Raw genomic sequence first — 20,863 nt, 5'->3', positions numbered from 1 at the left:
AATGAGGCCAAAAAAGCCCCTCCCTCTATTTCCTCTTTTCCTTCATATTGTCAAAAAATGATTGTGGAAGAGATACGCAAGCCCTTGTGATTTATCCTGGGAGTCACAGCATAAGTAAAAGCGTATGAAGTCTTTTCGAGTTTTCTTTTACGCACTGTTCTATTACAGTTAGAAAAACCACAGATAAGAGAGACTGGTTAAAATGTACATAAAACGTATGTGCAGGCCAGGTGTGGCGGCTTACGCCTGTAATCCCAGCACTTTGGGAGGGTGAGGCGGGAGGATCATGAGGTCAGGAGATCGAGATCATCCTTGCTAACATGGTGAAACCCTGTCTCCACTAAAAATACAAAAAAATTAGCCGGGCGAGGTGGCGGGTGCATGTAGTCCCAGCTACTCGGGAGGCTGAGGCAGGAGAACGGCCTGAACCTGGGAGGTGGAGCTTGCAGTGAGCTGAGACCACGCCACTGCACTCCGGCCTGGGTGACATAGTGAGACTCTGTCTCAAAAAAAAAAAAAAAAAGAAAAGTCTGTGCAGTAAGAAAGAGTTATTTATATAATAATAATAAAATGATAAACAATTATTCCAGTATTTTTTTGTCTGATAATTAGCAACTCATGTCTAATTTCATTTTTTTGTATACTCCAGTTATTATCTCTAAGCTAACTTACAATAAGACTATTTATTCTAATCTATATAAAAACATTCGTTTTTCAACAGACATACCATTCAGCATATGTATTTAGTAATCATAAGACAAAAATCAACCACATTCTCATTATCAGTATCACTAAGCATTTATTTCTAAAGATAACACTGATAGCAGTATACCATATTTGACATTGAGTAACCACATTGAACAACTAAAAAATGTAACTTTTCTCAGGCTGTATAACCATTGTAGGTGGTTTTCCTTTTTGCATAAAATTTGGTAACTAATGTAAATACCAAAGCACTTTGCAATGAGACATCCAGTGTGTGGCCTGCGGTTAATGTTCTCCAAATGTCAGATCTAATTCAGGAAGGCTCTGGAGTGTCCATTAATTTTTAAGATCTGGTTCAGTGTTGCATGGTTTAGGAACATAAAACAATAGTGTTCTCCTCTAAACAGCAGAGATTGTTCTAAGCTTCTAAGGCATAAGCGGAATGACTGAAAATGAAGCACGTATCGTATGGTGTTTCAGGTAGTCCTGGATTTATGAAATTAATTCTGTGTACCACGGCCATTACAGGTGACTATTCGGGAGGTCAACCTGAGTAAAGTCCTTGGCACTCTTAAGGAGGTAACCCAAACCTGGAGGCAGAAGTCTGTCTTCACTACGTGCTTAGAATGCAGTATTATACTTTCATTCACCAATTCCTACTGACACACTGTTTTCTAAGACAACCTTTTCTTCAGAAGTATACTTAATGTCAAGGACAAGAATCTATTTTGCGAGAAACAAACACTAGATAAAAATATGTACTTGAGAGGCATGAAGAAGTGGGAAAAAAGTGGGAACTAAGGTTGGTGAAAGGCTCTGAATACAGGGAAATTGTTTACAAATTCTTCGCTGTTGTGTAAAACCTGCCAAAGTAATGAAAAGTGTGAGCGACCTGACACATAACTGTCAGCCAAACAACTGCTGAACCACGAACGATTTCCACCCCTTTGTTTGCTACAGAACTATTCAACAGTAAAATACACTGCTCTGCTGGGAATTAGTTTCTATTTGGATGCTGTCCCAATAAGACATCCTTGACCAGACTTACAATCATTTTTACAAAGCCATTAAAAGTTTCCTGACAGTAATCCTGGATTTTCTTTGCTTTGCTTTATGATATTATTTCTAATTATATTATTTCTCACTTTACAATAGCACTCTTTTATTTTCTCATATTAATATTTATTTCTATGGAAGAAAAATAGTAGAGGAATGTTTTTTAACATGAATTAGAGATTTAATGGGACAAAAAGGAGACACAGAATCCAGAGATGAAAAATAAGATTAAGATAATACATACTGATGAGGAAAGCTGCCAGGGATTATATCAAAGAGTATTATTAAATCACTTTTACAGAAATGTATACTAACATTTAGAGTGAACAGAATTAATAAGGTATAAACTAACGGAGATGAGAGTCCGGGAAAAGACAATTCTAATGTATATTTAGAATTTATTTCTTTTGGATCTTTTCCATATTTAATCACATATTTCCTACACATGTATTATACTTTCCCAAAATGTTAAAGAGTACAAGTTATATCACTACTGATGGTACAAATTTTAATTAGCATTTTAAATAATGTTACTAATATCTGATTTGCTAAGCCAAGGTAAATCAAACAGAATCATATATACACTTGTCTTCTACTAGGATGTTGCCATTTTCATTTATTAGACTAATTACCTATTAAAAATACTTTGCCTTAAAATCTTTAAATTCCAATCTTTCCTTCCTTCCTCTTCATATTCTCCTTCTCAGGTCATCCTGCATCATTCCTAAAGACAAATATTTCTCACAAACACATCTATTTTCCTTGCTTCCACCTCAATAAGTTGTTGTCAGGACTACCTCCTCTCATCCTTCTATCTAATCTTAAAAGATACGTCCACTACTCCTTACTTTCAGAAAGACCTGCCCTCAATTTTTCTTATAATTTTAACTATTCAATTATTCAGACATTAACATTGCCCCATAAACTTAAGAAACACTTCATAAAACAGCTTCAATTGAATTAATATTTCCATTTCAATCATCCATCTAATTATCTTCAGACTTTTGAACAACCTTTCTTCCATTTCCCAACTTTTCACTCTAAACTGACCATGCTTCAAACAGGCTTTCATGACATCATCTATTTTAAAAGATATATTTTCAAAGTCACCAGTGGCCTCAGAATTTCCAATTATTATCCTTTATTTCTCATTGGAAAGCATTTATTGAGAGCTTACTATGTGAAGAATGTTGTGCAAAGCTATGCTTGAAAATAAAAACATGAATATGAGAGAATGTTCGCTTTCAAGTTGCTTGTAATTTCGGCTGCATTTAGCTGTTTCAGACACTTGATTTGTCATAAAAGGTTCTTTCATTCTTGCAAGGCAGAGATTCTCAAATAATGGTCCCGCAGGCCAAATTTGGCCCACTGCCTAATTTGGTATGATCCAGAAACTAGGAATGTTTTCTTTATCTTTTAATGGTTGAAAAAAAATTTAAAAAGGAGTACAATTTCATGACAAGTAAATATTATATGAGATTCAAATTTACAGAAATGAAGATGTATTATAACCCAACTATACCTATTCATTTAAATATTATGGCATCTTTCATGTTATAATGACAGACATATGTCCTGAAAAGTCTAAGATATTTACTTACTATCTGGCCATTTGCAGAAGAAAAAAAGCTGCTGATCCCATTTTAGTATACATTCTGACCTTAGTTATCATTTTTGTTATATTATTTAAATTCTTTCTGCCTGTGGCAGCTACTTTATCTTCAGTTCCCTGGATGTGGCTTCAGAAAAGTCAAGGCTCAGACTTTAGTTTTCTGCTCTATTTCCTTTACATTAAATTCCTCTGAAAACTCATCCATTCTGATTGCCTAATTACTATCATGGTCAGGTAACACCCAGACACTAATCTATGGCCTTGTCATTCACCAGACTTTCCTCCGCTGTCTTCTTCTAGGAAAATTGTTGAACAGGTGGTTTCAAACAGAGAGATAATACAGAACAAAAAAGTATACTATCTTAAAGGAAGTATTAAAGTTGATCCAAAACTTAATGAAAGAAATAAACCAAAGAAAGGATGGAATACTTGCATTCCTGAACACAAAGAAAGTGATTTGTATTAGAAAGGTTTTAAAAAACTGAGTAGTTCTATATAGTAGGAGACTATTGAATAGAAACGTAACAAAATAAAATTCACAATACAAATATTCCAAACTTATATATTGAACATAAGTATAGTTTATATGTCAAATGTCTTGTCTTTTAGAAAAAAAAAAAAAGTAAATGTATGGACTTTGGAAGATGGGAAACTAAAGCACTGAAAGAGCCATTAGTTAAATGCTAATGAGGCTGGGCGCAGCAGCTCAGGCCTGTAATCCCAGCACTTTGGGAGGCCAAGGCAGGTGGATCTCTTCAGGTCAGGAGTTCAAGACTAGCCTAGCCAACATGGTGAAACCCCCTCTCTACTAAAAATGGAAATACAAAAATTATCAGGGCATGGTGGTGCACACCTAAGTAATCCCAGGCACTCAGGAGGCTGAGGCAAGAGAATGGCTTCAACCCAGGAGGCAGAGGTTGCAGTGAGCCGAGATCGCAGCGCTGCACTCCAGCCTGGGCGACAGAGTAAGACTCCGCCTCAAAAAAAGCAAAACAAAACAAACAAAAAACCCAGTAAATATCTGGTTCTCTGCATAATTTGGATTGCCAATGCATTCTGTAACTTATGTGAATAAAAACAAACTGTCTCTGGTATCATGAAGAACGCAGAAATACAAATGTGGTAAATAAGGTGGTCTAACATGTATATATACAACTTGAGTCCCGAATTAGGGAGCCTTGGAGATCCACCCATGTTTGTTATGTAGACACTATTAGACAAGTACTGAAAGAAAACAGATGTTGAGACAAAGGAGAGGAGAAAGGGTTTGGTGTCTTAATATATCATTAAATAAAGGTATTTAAGTCTGAAAACTTCTGGAAACACTGCAGGCCTGGGTCTCTCACTGATCTAGTTAGTAGTTATGATAGTTTCGCATTGTTTTACTTTTATGCTTCTCTACCAATCAGGTTCCTAAGACAGGCAGAGAGTCCCTACCCACTTTTTGTAATTGAAAATTGAATTGGGATTTTTCTCTTGGTTGCTGATGTGTGTAAATTAACCACTCTCTCTGTTCCTTCCTGCCACAAATAATGTATAAGATTGCCTCATAGGAAATAGAGCCGTCAACATAATCCTTTCTGTTTTCTACAGAGTTTCTTTTAGTTACTCTTTCCCAGTGCCCCCTCTTTTGTAAAAAAATAATTAATACATTTTAGTATGAATTTTAATTAATTACAAATGTATAACTTTTTTATCCATTGTTCATCAACAAATGTCCTGTCCATCAGCTAGAACATTCTACTTAATATTTCGTGAAAAACAATGATTTTCCACAGCTATTGAAAAGCACTCCAAAATACTTTGTCAAATTATTTTCAATCTATCTTTGGCAGCCAAATTTCCAACACCTACATAATTCATTCCTAGCTTCGAGGTGTTTCACTGATTTTCTTCTTGTCTGAATTTTCACAGAATTTTTATTTTGTGACTTATAATTTGGCAATGAATCATATATTATATTTCCAATTAAAATGTTAGCCTTTGCTATTCCTGTATTTCTACGTTTCCCAAACATAATGCTGAAGGTACAATATTTGCTTAGTAAATACGTGTTTAAATGTCGCTTATAATAGCCAAAAAAAAAAAAGAGTCAAGAAGTGGTGTATGTTACTCAATCATTATATTAAACACTATGCAATGTCATGCAGAATCATTGAGAAACTGAATTCTAGAGTAGTACTAATCAAAATGTGGTCTGTAAACTGCTACCAGTTGACATACAATTTGCTACCAAGCTGAGGATTGCATAGATATTGAAATTAACCATTGAGAACCTTTTATAGCAATTTGACATTGCCGTAATTTCCCTGTATGTGATCAGTAGACCTATCTAATTTAATAGTATTTAAACCAGTTTGAGTATTGTCAAATTTGCCTGGAGGATTTCATGTAGTGAAAACTATCCACTGGTTTTTACAAGAGAAAAACAGAATGAGCAAAACTCAGTGATTTTTTTTCTCCCACAGAGTTTAGGAAGCACTGATTTCATGCTTTTTTATTGTAGCTCTCTCTCTTTCTCTCTTTCAGTCTTTCTTTTAAGTATATATTTTTAATGAAGCTGTCACAATCTGAGTCTATTGCTGTAAATTTTGAAAGTGAATAATAAAATACTTGGAGAAAAAAATGTTCAGTTTGTCAAATGCAAGGAATATAAATAATTATTCTGAATGAGGATTTATTCAGTTTGTCATAAATCAAGGCAAATACAACACAGTTACTTTTGTACTGAATTAGAATATTCAGGTTTGGATTCCTAGGATTATTTATAGTCATGTAGAAATATTTGTCTATATACACACATGATCAAGACTGAACTATTTGTGAATACGCTAGATATAAATTCCTTTCAATATCGCTTTGCAATATTGGAAAAAATCAATCTTACAAAAATGCATTGAACGATTTGGTAGTAGCATTGAATAGTCTCCTCATTTGACCATTTTTTTAAAGCACTGAGGATAAAATACTTTCAGTTATTTTTTAATTGCTTATAACCAAAGCAATATATTTTTTTTTAAAATGAGATATATTAAATTTATCCCATTCCATTTCCGATTTCATTTATAATATCATAAGCAGTCTTTCTCATATTAGTCAGAATATAGGTAGTCATGGTAACTTGGGGGCTGTATTTGCCTACTTTGTGCTACATGGACACACTTATGTAGCATGATTTTGCTTTAGGATATCAAGGTCCAAAGGCTACATTACAGAATTGTTTCTTCTTTCTTTTAATATATTATGTCTTTCAGCAATACAATAAAAACAAAGCTTATAACACTATGCTATCATAAGCTGAGCATTGTTTTCTCTTTACAGATAGCATATTAGAGAGGTTAAAAATAACAGGTTTTGAGGCCAAAGAGACCTCAGTGTAATGTCCAAAGGTGTACTTATATTGTCTGTGCAAGTAGACCTGCTGAGGCTTGTTACCTCATTGGTAAATTGGGTATAATAATATTAGCTATCACATGGAGTTATTGTGAGAAGTACATACAATCATATTTGAAAAGGTCAAGTGATCAATAAAAGTTACCTCCTATTTTCATATAGAAAATTATCGATGTGCTACATTTGACAAAAACTGTAACAGTCTACATGTTTTTGATGCAAACGTAAAAAAAAAAATTACCAAATGTTTTGGAAGGAAGTTTGCTGTGCATGTTCAAGAGATTTAGAGAGCTACTTTAAATGTGGCATGATTATTGCATATAGGGCAAGAAGAATTTTGTTCTGTCTGGTGTTTGGCAGTTCCATGACTGAACAAATCACTTGATCTTTCTCATTTCTTTACCTGAAAATTGAGAGGATTAAATCAGAAGTTTGTCAATTTTTTTTCATGAAAAAAAAAAACAATTTATTTGAATTATTTCAACTCTGCTTAAATGTAAAATGTTATAGTGGTTTATAAAAATATTGAATTAGAAAAGAAAAGTTGGTTTAAAAAGACACAACTGTAGGGTGTTAAATTTCAAATGCTTACAGAACATAAAAACCAAATTCTAGATGCTTTGTGAATGTAGGACTAGGTGGTAGCTTTTCTGGCTTTTATAGTTATTTTAAAGGAGCTGAAATCCTAGCTAGGGGGAAGGTCCAGGTGCCATTAGACACTGAGAACAGGAGAGGCAGGCAGGCATTTAATGTCTGTTGGGAAAGGCATATATTTGAATAGTAGGGAAAGCAAATTAAATATCAAGACAAAAGGTCTAGAGTTAGATCCAAAAAATAGTAAATAGAGCTTGACAAAAAGGTGTTGGAATTGAAACAATATTAAAGCAAAAATAATAGAAAATGACTGGATGGATATTGGTAATTGCAAATTGTATGAACAATGAGGGTTTATGGATCAAACTAATTTAAACCTAGTATGGGTAAGTTGGAATTAAAGAATTAGATGTGTTTAAACTTTCCTCGATATGATGACTATTTGAATTGTATAGGAGCAGTGATATTCTTTCTTTAACTTGTGGCACACAGCACAGTTAGTGGGTTGGTTAGTGAGGGAAAAAAAAAATAAAACTAAAGAAAATAATTACCACGTAACACATGAAGTTAAGTGACCACCAACTGTTGATTAATAAATTCTTATCATGAAAAAGTCAATAAAATATTTGTTTTAAGTGCCAAAAGTATACATCTTTCTGTGCAGTTTTCCTGACAATAGATATCCAGCCTTTTTATTAAACATTGAAAAGAGGGAGTTTGGGATACTTTCTTAATGCAGCTTTTAAAACATGGCTGCAGGAATTAAAATGTAATTTTTTTTGGTTTGTTTTTGTACTTCAGTCCTATCATGTAGAATTCATTTTCTCAGCTGGATTTTTCATGTAATAGGTTTTTTTAATTTCAAAATCTGCATTATATTCGTTTTATTCATATGACCAGAAAATAGAGACATGAATTCTGTTGAAATAAAAATTCTAGTTTTTAAAAGACATTTTATATGAATTCTAGTTGGATTTAATTTACTCTGATCCTCTGAATTTCTAATATTATTGTGGAATTAATTTCATTATTTCTTATTACAAATTCATAAAATAATCAAAAACAAACTTTTAACGAAAAGTGTCATACAGTTTGAAGATGGAACATCTGATATAATACAAGTTCTCCTTTCTCCCTCTTAAATGTTTCTCTCTCCTTTTAGTAATGACACACGAGTTCTGATAACACATGTTGTACAATTTCTATTTTTGGGAAACTTAATTGAGGAGTGAGACAGATTTTATTAATTACTATTCTAGATATGCATATGTAGGCTTTCCCTGTGATTATCTCACTCTGTTTACTAACTAAAAAATGTTGACATGGAAGGATAAATCAGGTGGATTTTGTGATTGCTGGATTATCCACATTTGATTCAGTACAGTATATCACTTAGGAATTAAACTTTTTTTTCCCTGTGGCACATAATCTCACAATACAGCTGGTGCTTCGTTCTTCCATCTTTCCATATTGTCTGGTACAGAAGTGCCTTACATGGAACAAAGGCTTAATAGGGTTTGCAAAACTACAGTTGACTGAAAAAATTACTCTGAAATGAAATCAATTTATCTTTAAAAACTATAAATGTTTTACAGAGATAATTATATGTGTTTAATTTTTAAGCGTTATTGTAATTCACACATAAATTTGTGCTACATAAGAATGACTAAAAGAGCTTTGCATTTGATTTCATACAGTTACGTGGTAAAGTAATATTGGACAAAGATTGTTATATATGTATACTATTGCTATGTTTTATCATTTAAAGGAAACCCATAAAAATGACTTTTTTTTTTTTTTGAGACGAGTCTTGCTCCTAGTAGCATGATTTCAGCTCACCGCAAGCTCTGCCTCCCGGGTTCACGCCATTCTCCTGCCTCAGCCTCCCAAGTAGCTGGGACTACAGGCGCCCGCCACCACGCCTGGCTAAATTTTTGTATTTTTAGTAGAGACGGGGTTTCACCGTGTTAGCCAGGATGGCATCGATCTGACCTCGTGATCCGCCCGCCTCGGCCTCCCAAAGTGCTGGGATTATAGGCATGAACCACCGCGCCTGGCCAAAAGATTTGTTTTTTAAAAAGCATCATTTACTTAAAGACTTTGGCTCTGTACCTACCTTCATTTGATATGAAAACATAGAAATAAAAAGCACATTATCTTTGTCCATTACATTGATAACTATACATTTATTATCATATTTATAAAATATTACATTTTATCTGGCCTCTTTTTTTTTTAACTGAAAATTTAAATAGGGTTCCAGGCCACATTATCCATTTTAGGAAAATTCTTCAGAGTAACAACTTGAAAACAATATTGGGAATTCACAAAACCTGACCCGGTGATTTAGTTCAGTGTAAATCCTTAGAAATATATACAGATTATATAATCAGTATGCTATTATTTAATCCTATCTTTTAATTTTTCAAGTAAGTTCAAAAGGGAGCTATCAGCTATTAGATATCTTTTGTGAAATTATATTAGCTACTGTTTAGTGAAAATCACAGATTACAGAGTTAAGTTTTGAATGTAAATGATACTAGATATATACATTTTTAAACATGTAATCTTTCTCCTTTGCTCCTATCATAAGGAGTTAATTTTTTACTTTAAAATAGAGATGGGATAGAACTGATTGCTTCTTTTTCAGGGTGGAAGCAATAACACTTAGGAGAGAGCCTACAGGCCGGGCGTGGTGGCTCATGCCTGTAATCCCAGCACTTTGGGAAACAGGTGGGCAAATCACCTGAGGTCAGGACTTCAAGACCAGCCTGGTCAACATGGTGAAACCTCGTTTTTACTAAAAATACAAAAATTAGCTGGGCGTGGTGGCACGCGATTGTAATCCCAGCTACTGTAGAGGCTGAGGCAGGAGACTGGCTTGAACCGGGAGGCAGAGGTTGCAGTGAGTTAAGAACACGCCACTGAAATCCAGCCTGGGCAACAGAGTGAGACTCTGTCTCAAAAAAAAAAAAAAAAAAAAAAAAGAGAGAGAGAGAGAGAGACAGCCAACAAATAGATCCCATTCCCCATTCCAGCAGAAACACCTTGGTAGAGTTTTCAAGCAATATAGTTATGCTGCCAGTAGTTGCACCCTTGAAATGTGTTTTATGTTAAATTTTCTTTAAAGCTATACAAATGAGATTTATAATAGGGTTGTACAATATGCAGCCACATATCAATTTCATCTTCCTTTTACCCTTCTATATCTTTAAGACAGCGTAGTTTCCTGATCTTTTGAAAAATATTTAAATTAGGAGAAATTCAGTAGTATTATTTCTCTTTTTGTGCCCTCAGTGTACATCTGTCTATAAGAGCAACCATTACACTTGAGTGTGCTTAAAATTTCTGTATCTGTTATGTTATTATTTTCTCTCCCCTGCCTATCACAATGCTTGACACAAAGCAAATTCCAAATATGGATAAACAAGTAAACAAACCTCCGTGCATGAGTGATAATTTGGAAGTCAATATTAAATGGGTCAAATTTAGATCTCATCTATAAACTACTGTAGAGGCATACTATGAAATATTTATTTTAAAATATAGCCAGAACATAACTTCTAGTACACCTTTCTGTTAACATGTATATATGCATATATATGTAATATGTGTTTACATGAAAACAGCAGCTGCTTTAATTCTGTTGTTTTCTAAAATTAAAAAATAGGTGGACAGCATAGCTCATGGCGCAACTATGTTTTTGCTTGGCAAGTTCTAGATGAAATATTGACTCTGCCATTAATTTGCCAAGCAACCCATAATATGTCCTCTAAAATGGGATCAACAACATTTTGAAAATAAATGACTAAGATAGAAAAAAACGAGTTATAATGAGCAATAAGTTGGCAGCTTACACACTAAAATATGAATGATAATTTTGAAGTTTAAGCTATTTTCATTGTAATTCTTATTATATAGTTCTTTCTTAATTTCCATGCAGACAACATGGTATATAAAATAATTATATAGTACATGGAGAAATGTAAATGTATTTTTAAATACTGAAGAGTTAATTTTTAATATTTACCAATAGAAACATTTAGTAAAATAAAATTGAAACACAGTTTCTCATAGTATACTTTCCTTCCCTCACCACCTCCAGACTGATATTTGTGACTTTTTTAAAATATGGAAAAAATTTTTAAAGAAATGGATGTCTTCACTGTTAAATTGAAATTGTGAGAACTATTGTTGAAATATCAAAAGTAAACAGTGAGAAATGAAGCCAGTATTCAGAAACTTATAGTTAAATGAAAATTTTTAGAAATGTTGAGAAAAATAAAAGCTAAAGATGTAATCATTATATTGTAAATCTAACCCATGAGTATGCAAAATAATTATATAATTTTCAATATATTTAGGAAGAAAAAGTTATTAGAATTGTATAAGCAAAATTATTGTCTTTCATAGAAGAACACCAACAGACAATATTTAATATTGATAATTCAAGAAATACCATTGCTAACTACCTTTTTTAGTGATTAAATGTAGCAATTGATCGAGCTGGCACTAGACACAGGGAAACATGAAGGAATAATATATTGTATTTTATAATAAAATATTTTGTTTTATTTTATATTTGCCATGAAAATATATTACCTGGAAAAAATAGGTCTTTTTTTTGTGTTAAAATATATCTTATATGAAAAGACTAAGTATTCTTTAAGACACATCTAATATGATAGATTTGTGTGATTTTGTAAATCTCAAGTAAAAGGTTTTGATGTTTAAATATATTTGTATCAATATTTTTTCTGTAAAAATCTTCAATTTTACCTTTAAGAAGTTTATATTGAAAAATCTAAATAACCTTAAACACGTTTATTTGTAAAGTGTGTGGAATGCACTTTTACATGTGTGTAAGTGAGTCCTTATTAATCATATAAAAATGTTGTCAATGGATTGTCTGAAACACACATCATTCTGATCACATTCATCCAAATACCTTGGCTACTTATTAGCGATAATCTCTTGAAAGGACTTCATATGCTGCTTGGCCCACTTAATAATGCTATACAACTCCATTACATTTATGAGCTTTCCACTGTTGTTCTCCCCAATTTTAGGCTTACATATTAAAGCTTAACAGAAACACAAAGTGAGAATTATAAAACAGTGTGATTATTAAGGAAGCTTTATAAGACCTCTTTACATCTACGATGTCAAGCACTGATTTGTTAAATTCATTTCTTTTTAAATTTACAGAATAATCTTCTAAGGAATAGTTAGAAGTAGTTTACATTCCTCTCTTCAGGTAGCTCTTTGCAGGATATCACTGTAACCACAAAGGGACTAAGGCTCACGTTGTTATCATTCTATAACTCTGTAAGTTAAGCCAGGTTTGAAAAGAGACACCCTGAGGAAAAAAAATAAATAAATAAGTGGGGAAACATTTTGATTCCCCTTCTGAAAGATGGTGGTGTTGTATTCAAAAGGTTACTCACTGGCTTCATGGGGAAATGGATTGTCTGCATCATGTAAAGGGGCTGGTATTTCAAACGACTATTTTTGAGGACCAAGTTTGCAGAAGTATAACTGGACTAGAAACAGAGCAAGGGAACTGATGAACACCCTGAAGGTTGCTTTGCTTGAGATAAAGGTCAACAATAGCAGAAAAAGAAATGTGGACCATTGAGCTTCCCAGTTTCTAATCTCAGTTTCAATTTCTTGAAACGTAAGTATTCTGGACATTACAAACAACCTGTTCCTATGCAAGAATTCTTTTCTAACAGACTGGTAACAGTAGTTTATAAAGGTAAAATAATTTTGGCTTGTGGAAACTCCAAACCTGGATAACAGACATTTTAGAGGAGACTTACATCAGACTCCCTGTATAAAGTATAATGAGTTCAGTTCTACAGTTCAGTATAATTTAAGTTAGCATTAAAACCGGGTATAGGCTGGCTGAGATGGCTCATGGCTGTAATCCTAGAGCTTCAGAGGTTAAGTCAAGAGAATCTCTTGAGCCCAGGAATTAGTGACTAGCCTGGGCAGCTTGTGAGGCCCCGTCTCTGAAAAAAATTGAAAATAATTAATCGGATTCAGTGGTGTGCACTTGTAATTTCAGCTACCCACGAGGCTGAGGTAGAAGGATCCCTTGAGCCCAGGAACTCAACACTGCAGTGAGCTATGAATGCACCACGGCACACCAACCTCGGCGAAAGAGTGAGATCTTGTTTCAACAAAACAAAACAACAACAACAACAAATCAGTAATAGATCTTTCAGGTTCCACAATATAAGACATATGCATAATAAGACACATGGTTTTCTTTAAACTTATTTCAGGATCCATTAAATAATAAGTAATACCATGGCATATGTGAAGAGCAGCAGCTAGATCTGTAACAAGCAAAGAAGCTGACTGAATGAAGAAGTGTCAAAGAATAAAAGAGTAATAGATAAGGATGGAACCGTGGTAGAAAACCAGAGGAGTAACCAAGTTGGTGATCTTGGGAAAGCTTGTTTTTGAGCCTGTAATTTTAAACATATTTCCAAACTCCTTTTCAGTTTGAGTCCTGAATCCATAAGTCTGAAATATAATTCTATTTGCTTGAAGTTCATACTCTAGGTGACATGATGAAATCATGTGTACAACTGGGATAAATATAGAAATAATTGTATCTAGTAAAGCTACATAACAAGATGGAAAAAAGACGAAAAATAACTAAAAGTCTGTTGTACATATCCTCACCAACTCACTATCAAAACGTGAAACCTAACGTAATCTGACATTACATCAAAATTGAGTTTTTATTTCAGCAAGCACAACACCATTTTCTGAGAGATTTGATTCTACACTCTAAATATATCAGGTCTTATTTAAACTTTATTGATCAATGAGTTATATTGGGAAGTACACTGCTGCTCTCTCTTAATGGAGACCATGAATTTGAAAAATATTATATTCATATTTAATCCCTTTTCATGGGAAAAAATGATTCCAAAAGACTCATTTCCACCACCGGTACTCAAGAAATCTGTCTTCTAAAATGAAACACATTAGTGCTTTTTTCGGTACTAAAAACTCATATACAGTGCATTTACACAGGAACTTATCACTACGTGATCCTGAATTAATAGATCCATGAGGTTATAGTCACTCTGAAACAATTCAATGATAAATTACTCTATGAAACATTTTTCACAAACACGTTGAAAGAAGAATATTGTTTCATGGCAATTGTAAATTAAGGAGAAGTATTAATGTAGAGAGAGAATTAGATGTATACATTTTTAAACTTAGAGAATGCATAAAACAATGAATAGCTAAGGCTTAAAGCAATGGAATTTTTGTTAAATTCATTTAACAAATGTTTCTTGGCCTGTCATATGTAAGACATTGTACCGAGCATGTTGAGAATACAAACACTAACCAAACTTAATCCTTGACTACAAGGGACAGGAAGATGTGATGGTTGATTTATACGTCAGCATGGCTAGATTATGATGCCCACTTGTTTGGTCAAATACTTGTCTGGATGTTGCTGTGAAGATGCTTGTGAGGTGATTAGCATTTATAATTAGTTGACTATAAGTAAACAGATTACCCTCCATAATGTTTATGGGCCTCATCTAATCAGTTGAAGGACTTAAGAGCAAAGACTAAGGTTTTTGTTTTTTGTTTTTTGTTTTTGTTTTTTTTTTGAGACGGAGTCTCGCTCTGTCTGTGGCCCAGGCTGGAGCGCAGTGGCCGGATCTCAGCTCACTGCAAGCTCCGCCTCCCGGGTTTACGCCATTCTCCCGCCTCAGCCTCCCAAGTAGCTGGGATTACAGGCGCCCGCCATCTCGCCCGGCTAGTTTTTTGTATTTTTTTTTTTTTTTTTAGTAGAGACGGGGTTTCACCCGGTTAGCCAGGATGGTCTCGATCTCCTGACCTCGTGATCCGCCCATCTCGGCCTCCCAAAGTCCTGGGATTACAGGCTTGAGCCACCGCGCCCGGCCAAGACTAAGGTTTTTTAAAAAAGAAGGAATTCTACCTTAAGGCTTCAACATAGAAATCCTGCTTGAGTTTCCAGCCTGCTCTATGAATTTAAGATTCAAGACTATGACTTTAACTCCTGTGTAAGTTTCCAGACTGACAGTCAGACCAGTAGATTTTGGACTTAAGACTGCAACATCAACTCTTATCTGAATTTCCTTCTGGCTGGCAAACTCTACAAATTTTGGACTTGACATATCCCACCTGCAATTGTGTGAGCCAATTCCTTAAAATAAAACATATAGGAGATAGATAGAGAAAAAGATAGAGATAGAGGTAGAAATCAAATGACAGAAATAGAGGGAAACGTAGTGGTAGAGGTAATGGTAGCAGCAGAGATAGAGACAGAGAGAGAAATGGAGAGCCTATTGATTCTGTTTTTCTGGATAAATATTTTCTGATTGCATAATATTCAACAAATTTCTCATGAAATTACTTTGTAATTAGAAATATATTCTTAAGAGAATGTAGCACCAAATAGCTTCCATACTCTGAAATTGCCATCTATCTTGTTTTTAAATGTAGAAAATATTACCTTCAAGTAAAAATTATTTACTTCAACACTTATTCTCAAAGCATAACATGATCAATGCACTTCTCATTCTATTAGGATATACTTGTATGTACATGACAGTATTTGTGTATATATATATTCCAATTATTTAAGCTTATTTTATATTAAGGAATGAAAAATGGCAGAGTAATATAAAAGGAATTTAATTTACTCTAGCCTCTTTTCATATATATGGCATATAATAATTACATAAGAAATATATTTCTTTTATGTCATGAGTGTTTCTCCATATATTTTGTTATTTAAAAATCGTAAGCAGAAATAAGTTATAACAATTCCCTTTTTTATATTATTCTTGGTGCTTTACAAAATGTTGGTCACCTTAAATTTTGAGCTGTATTTTAATTTCAACATCCAATGCAGTAAAAATATTATGTGTTTTCAAAACCAAAACACTATTTGATAGTTTTCTCCCTTCTTAAAAATGCAAACATGCTTTTTTTTTACTCCTTTCATTACTCTTCCATAAGAGTACAGAAACCTTTATAAACTTTTTAATATAGTATAGGAATGCAAACTTTCTATCCTTGCATGTAGTTTTATGTAGAAGCATACATTTCCAGAATAACTTCATATTCTCTAATATTTGTCTCACACACAATATGACTGTAGATTTCCAGGGGCTGTGACTGATATAATCTGATATAGCAGATTAGTTATTAGTAACTAGTTATCCCTGCTTTGTCACTGTTGGTGTATGTTTGTGGATAAGGGTTCATTGTTTGAAGAAAATAAGCTAAAGATGTCATCATTGATATTTGGTTTCTATTTCCTCTTTAATATTTAATTTCTTATCAGAAAATTATACATAGTTTGTATATGTAATTTTTCTCTGTATCTATTATATATTATGTATATTTATTTATCTATGTAGGTATACATAAATATATATGTATACATAGAGAGCTGTATACATCACATTGCTTTGTCCTACATCTCTATGTCTCTATGTCTGTGTATATACATATAAATATATATGTATACATAGACAAATATACATATTTAATTGGATACATAGAGAAATAATACGTGTATGCATAGATAAATAAATATACACAATTCTACCTTGTTTTTCTTTAGTTGTTTTAGGAGGACATCTGAGTATTATAAAGCTTTAAAGAGAGAGAAATTCAGGTAAATAACGCTCACATCCTTGTTGCCTTGACATGTTACAAAACTGTCACATCAAATTTTAGCTTGTTTTTTTTAACTTGAGATTCCAAGTTATTAAATTAACTCACCCAGAGCTGTCAAGAAATGTTCTGGGAAAGCAAAGCATGCTCTTTAAGACTTGAGTCACATAGTAATGAAGCATTTACTGATACCCTGAAATAGCACACATGTGGTGCAGGAAGAACATTCTTTGTCTCTAAATTTGCAAATCAAATACCTGAAGTGATAGTTTTGTGATGAAAAGTATGAATTTCACAGCCTATCTTATTAGTATTAGTAATTGAAGTTTCAAATTCTGTGATATAGCCAAGACAGATGTGTTATTAGCTGAAAAACTGCTATTCCTGTAGAAATCAGAAACACTCTCCTATAAAATTATTTTGTTCTGATCTAAATAATAATATTTATATTGAACACCACACTACCTATATCTGCATGTTAGTCTATATTTCTTATTCAGAATGTTTTTGTAAAAATATGAGTGTGGCTTAAATTATTTCTTTTATCAGCAATAATTTGTTTTTATTCATGTGTTTATGTATTGCATACATATATGCACAAAACACAACTTATTCAAAGACTGACTTAATAACGATAACGTAAGATTATTAAAAAAAAAATAGGGTCGGGTGAAGTGGCTCACGCCTCTAATCCCAGAACTTTGGGAGACCAAGGAGTGTGTATCACGAGGTCAAGAGTTCAAGATCAGCCTGGCCAACATGTTGAAACCACGTCTCTACTAAAAATACAGAAATTAGCCAGGTGTGGAGGCAGATGCCTGTAATCCCAGCTACTTGGGAGGCTGAGGCAGGAGAATTGCTCGAACCCAGGAGGCAGAGGTTGCAGCGAGCCGAGATCGCACCATTGCACTCTAATCTGGGTGACAGAGCAAGACTCTGTCTTAAAATAAAATAAAATAAAAATAAAATAAAATAAAATAAAATGTGCAATTTAAGATTTTTTTGTATGTATAATTAAGTTATAACTTAACCAAAATGGTAAAAATTTTACTTAATAATTTAGCCTATAGCTGAAATATTTTTAAATAAAAGGACATTATATTTGTTTGTCCTACATAATACCTAGGAGGAAACTGACCTATATTATCTCCTCTCATAATTTTTTTCCTTCTTTTCATTCTAGGGCATGGATTTACAGTATAAATTATTGTCTCCATGTATTAGTATATGACAGCAACACTGCCTACTGGTAGGCTGAAATGAGGAGTTGAAAACATTTGATATTTTCCCTTATTTATCTGAATTGTCCATTCCATTGGGACCTCATGAAGAATGAGATGAAGAATAAAAATGGTTTTACATTTATAAAGCATCTAATATATACTAGCTTCCCACCAGATTATTTTATTTTATTTTCTTGTAGTAAATATTACCTATAAATACAGGAGGTATTCTAAACTGGAGAGCAGGCAAAGCTATTGCAGGTCGTGTTCATCCTGTTATTTCGCTTTTCTTACTCTCATTTTAATTACAAGCAAATATTTAGGAATACATAATATATTATTTTCCTCCTCAGATATAAAACCTAAAAAGAATAATACCGAATATCATGGGTTTCATAATTTTTTTCCAACACAAGTCTCATATATGTATAGGTTTTGTTATATTTCCAAAATATAATTCTACTTAACAAAATTTCTGCATGAAATGTCAAAGGAACTTTTTAGATACTTGCCTGAAATCCAAGGAGCTTTTCACTAGGCTTAATGTGCCTCTGAAATTCACATTCTATGGGTTGTATCACTTTGATTCCATCTTCATAAAACACATAGAACATGTTCCCAATTCCCAGACCTTAGGAATAAAAACACATTTAAATGTTCAAAATATAATTATCATAAACCTTTACAATCAAAATTCAGTGCCTCTCATATCTTTATCAGGGGATCAGTTTTCGAAGTTGTGTGATGTTAATAAAGCAAACCATATGGGACCCTTACTGTATACCCACACCACTTCGTGATATTACGCAGACATTACACTTCATTCTTCCTCAGCTGCAATTCAGTGGTTTCTTTAATATAATTAAATAAATGTTTCATAGTTTAAAGCAATTATAAATAGGGATATAAACTCTTGATACATAGATTATGTTGGATACCTTCCCCACTTAATGTACGTGTTGATTAAGGAATAAAAGCACTTTCTGAAGAATCAAATTTATCTTACTACTTTTATTAGAGTTCACTAGGAAAAGTTTAATTTCTTTGCAGGAGTTTAGTTCATATAAAGATTTTTAGGAAGAAAAAGACCAAATGCCCTAGATTTTGTAGAATAAATGTTTTCTTAAACTAATTTTTGTCAAAATAATTCTAAATAGAGATCTTACATATTAGTTTTAATATTGACAATTTGGGAGGTCTATTTCTATACCTTAAACCAAACGAAGGTCTTTGAAAAATCTTAATTTAATGTTTAAATCACACTTTTCTTTTTCACACTACAGATCTGGATGTGTGGTATCGCAGAAATTCATCTCCCCCGACTTTCTAAATCCATGTCAAATGGGTGCAGGAGGCGTGTTTGAAACATGTGTAGGTTAACTAAAGCCTGAGCCCAGGGAACTTCTGCATACTCATGAACATCTGTTCTCTCTGTTTCCTCTGCTTCTTCTCTGTTCCAATGTGGTCAGTCCTGAGCTCTTGTAATCCTTCCTTTTCTGATCCTCGCCTATATAGCTCTTTTGACCTGTTGTATTGGTTCACACAGTCAAATTTATTCAATATAATTATATCTTACATAATTCAGTGATAGCATGTTTTCTTTAAAAGATAACAATAATATTAAAATCTTGATTGGAAAATCAAACCATTGTTGCTTACAATGTTTACATTCTAAAAACATCTGTAAAGGGAAAGATAATTTATTTAAATAAAAAATAATTTTCTAAGCATTATTATTATTTTTTTCAATTGTGATCTCCTGCAAGGTTCAGCCTGGGCTTTCCATCTATTGATAAACACAATAACAGTTTGTTGATTTGTAAAACATGTGTGTTTATTGAACTTAAGTCATATTTCATCTTACATTTTATATGTTTCTAGGGAATACTTATGATCATAAATAATAGCTGACTACTAAATTTTATTTTATTTTTCCATATAACTATGTATCCATATATTCCTAAGATTTAGAGAAAAATGTATACAAACTGAACTATTACTTCATTCATGTTTATACATAGTCTGCATACAATTTTTCTTTTGGCACATGAAATTATTTATAATAATACCTATATACTTTAAATGACTCCAGGTTGTTTGATATACCTTATTATTTTATAAATAATTCTCAGTACTTCTATTTTAATAGATGTAAGCTTTAATAGGTAATTATCCATTATAATTCCAGAGAGCAATACATAAATATGGAATATTCCTGAAAAGTAGCGGAAGTGGCAAGAACTAAACTCATCACGTTTTTTATAAAATAAAGTTTAGTAGTCAGCTATTATTTATAATCATAGCTTTGTTTAAAGGAATATAAATATTATATGCACAAAAGAGAAAGCCGAAACAGAGCACCTAAGTATTTATGCAAAAGCTTTTTCATTTGTATCAGCAAAGCCTCCATGCAAACACTAACAAATCAATAACTATCAATTTAACGTTATTGGTTTCTGAATACTGTTGTTGAAACTTATAAATGTAACAAAGCCATAATGTGGTGTCTGATTTTCATTTGTGTCTGTTACATACTATGTTTGATTTTTATTACTAAGCTCTTAACATTTTTCAGTGAATGTGACTACCT

At 32.9% G+C, this 20,863-nt stretch overlaps 1 protein-coding gene across 7 annotated transcripts in view; it reads right to left on the bottom strand.

The window, feature by feature from the left end:
* LOC105488649 (follistatin like 5) overlaps window positions 1-20,863 on the bottom strand; it is an 813,494-nt gene that overhangs the window by 90,921 nt on the left and 701,710 nt on the right. For all 7 annotated transcript variants that reach the window (XM_011752911.3, XM_011752910.3, XM_011752913.3 and 4 more), the window contains one exon: window positions 18,786-18,904. In XM_011752911.3, coding sequence (XP_011751213.2) covers window positions 18,786-18,904 — 119 coding nt within the window. The remainder of the gene's footprint in view (window positions 1-18,785; window positions 18,905-20,863) is intronic.

Source organism: Macaca nemestrina, chromosome 3 (genome assembly GCF_043159975.1).
Source record: "Macaca nemestrina isolate mMacNem1 chromosome 3, mMacNem.hap1, whole genome shotgun sequence".
Lineage (NCBI taxonomy): Eukaryota > Metazoa > Chordata > Mammalia > Primates > Cercopithecidae > Macaca > Macaca nemestrina.
This window is presented reverse-complemented; position numbering and strand designations above follow the sequence as displayed.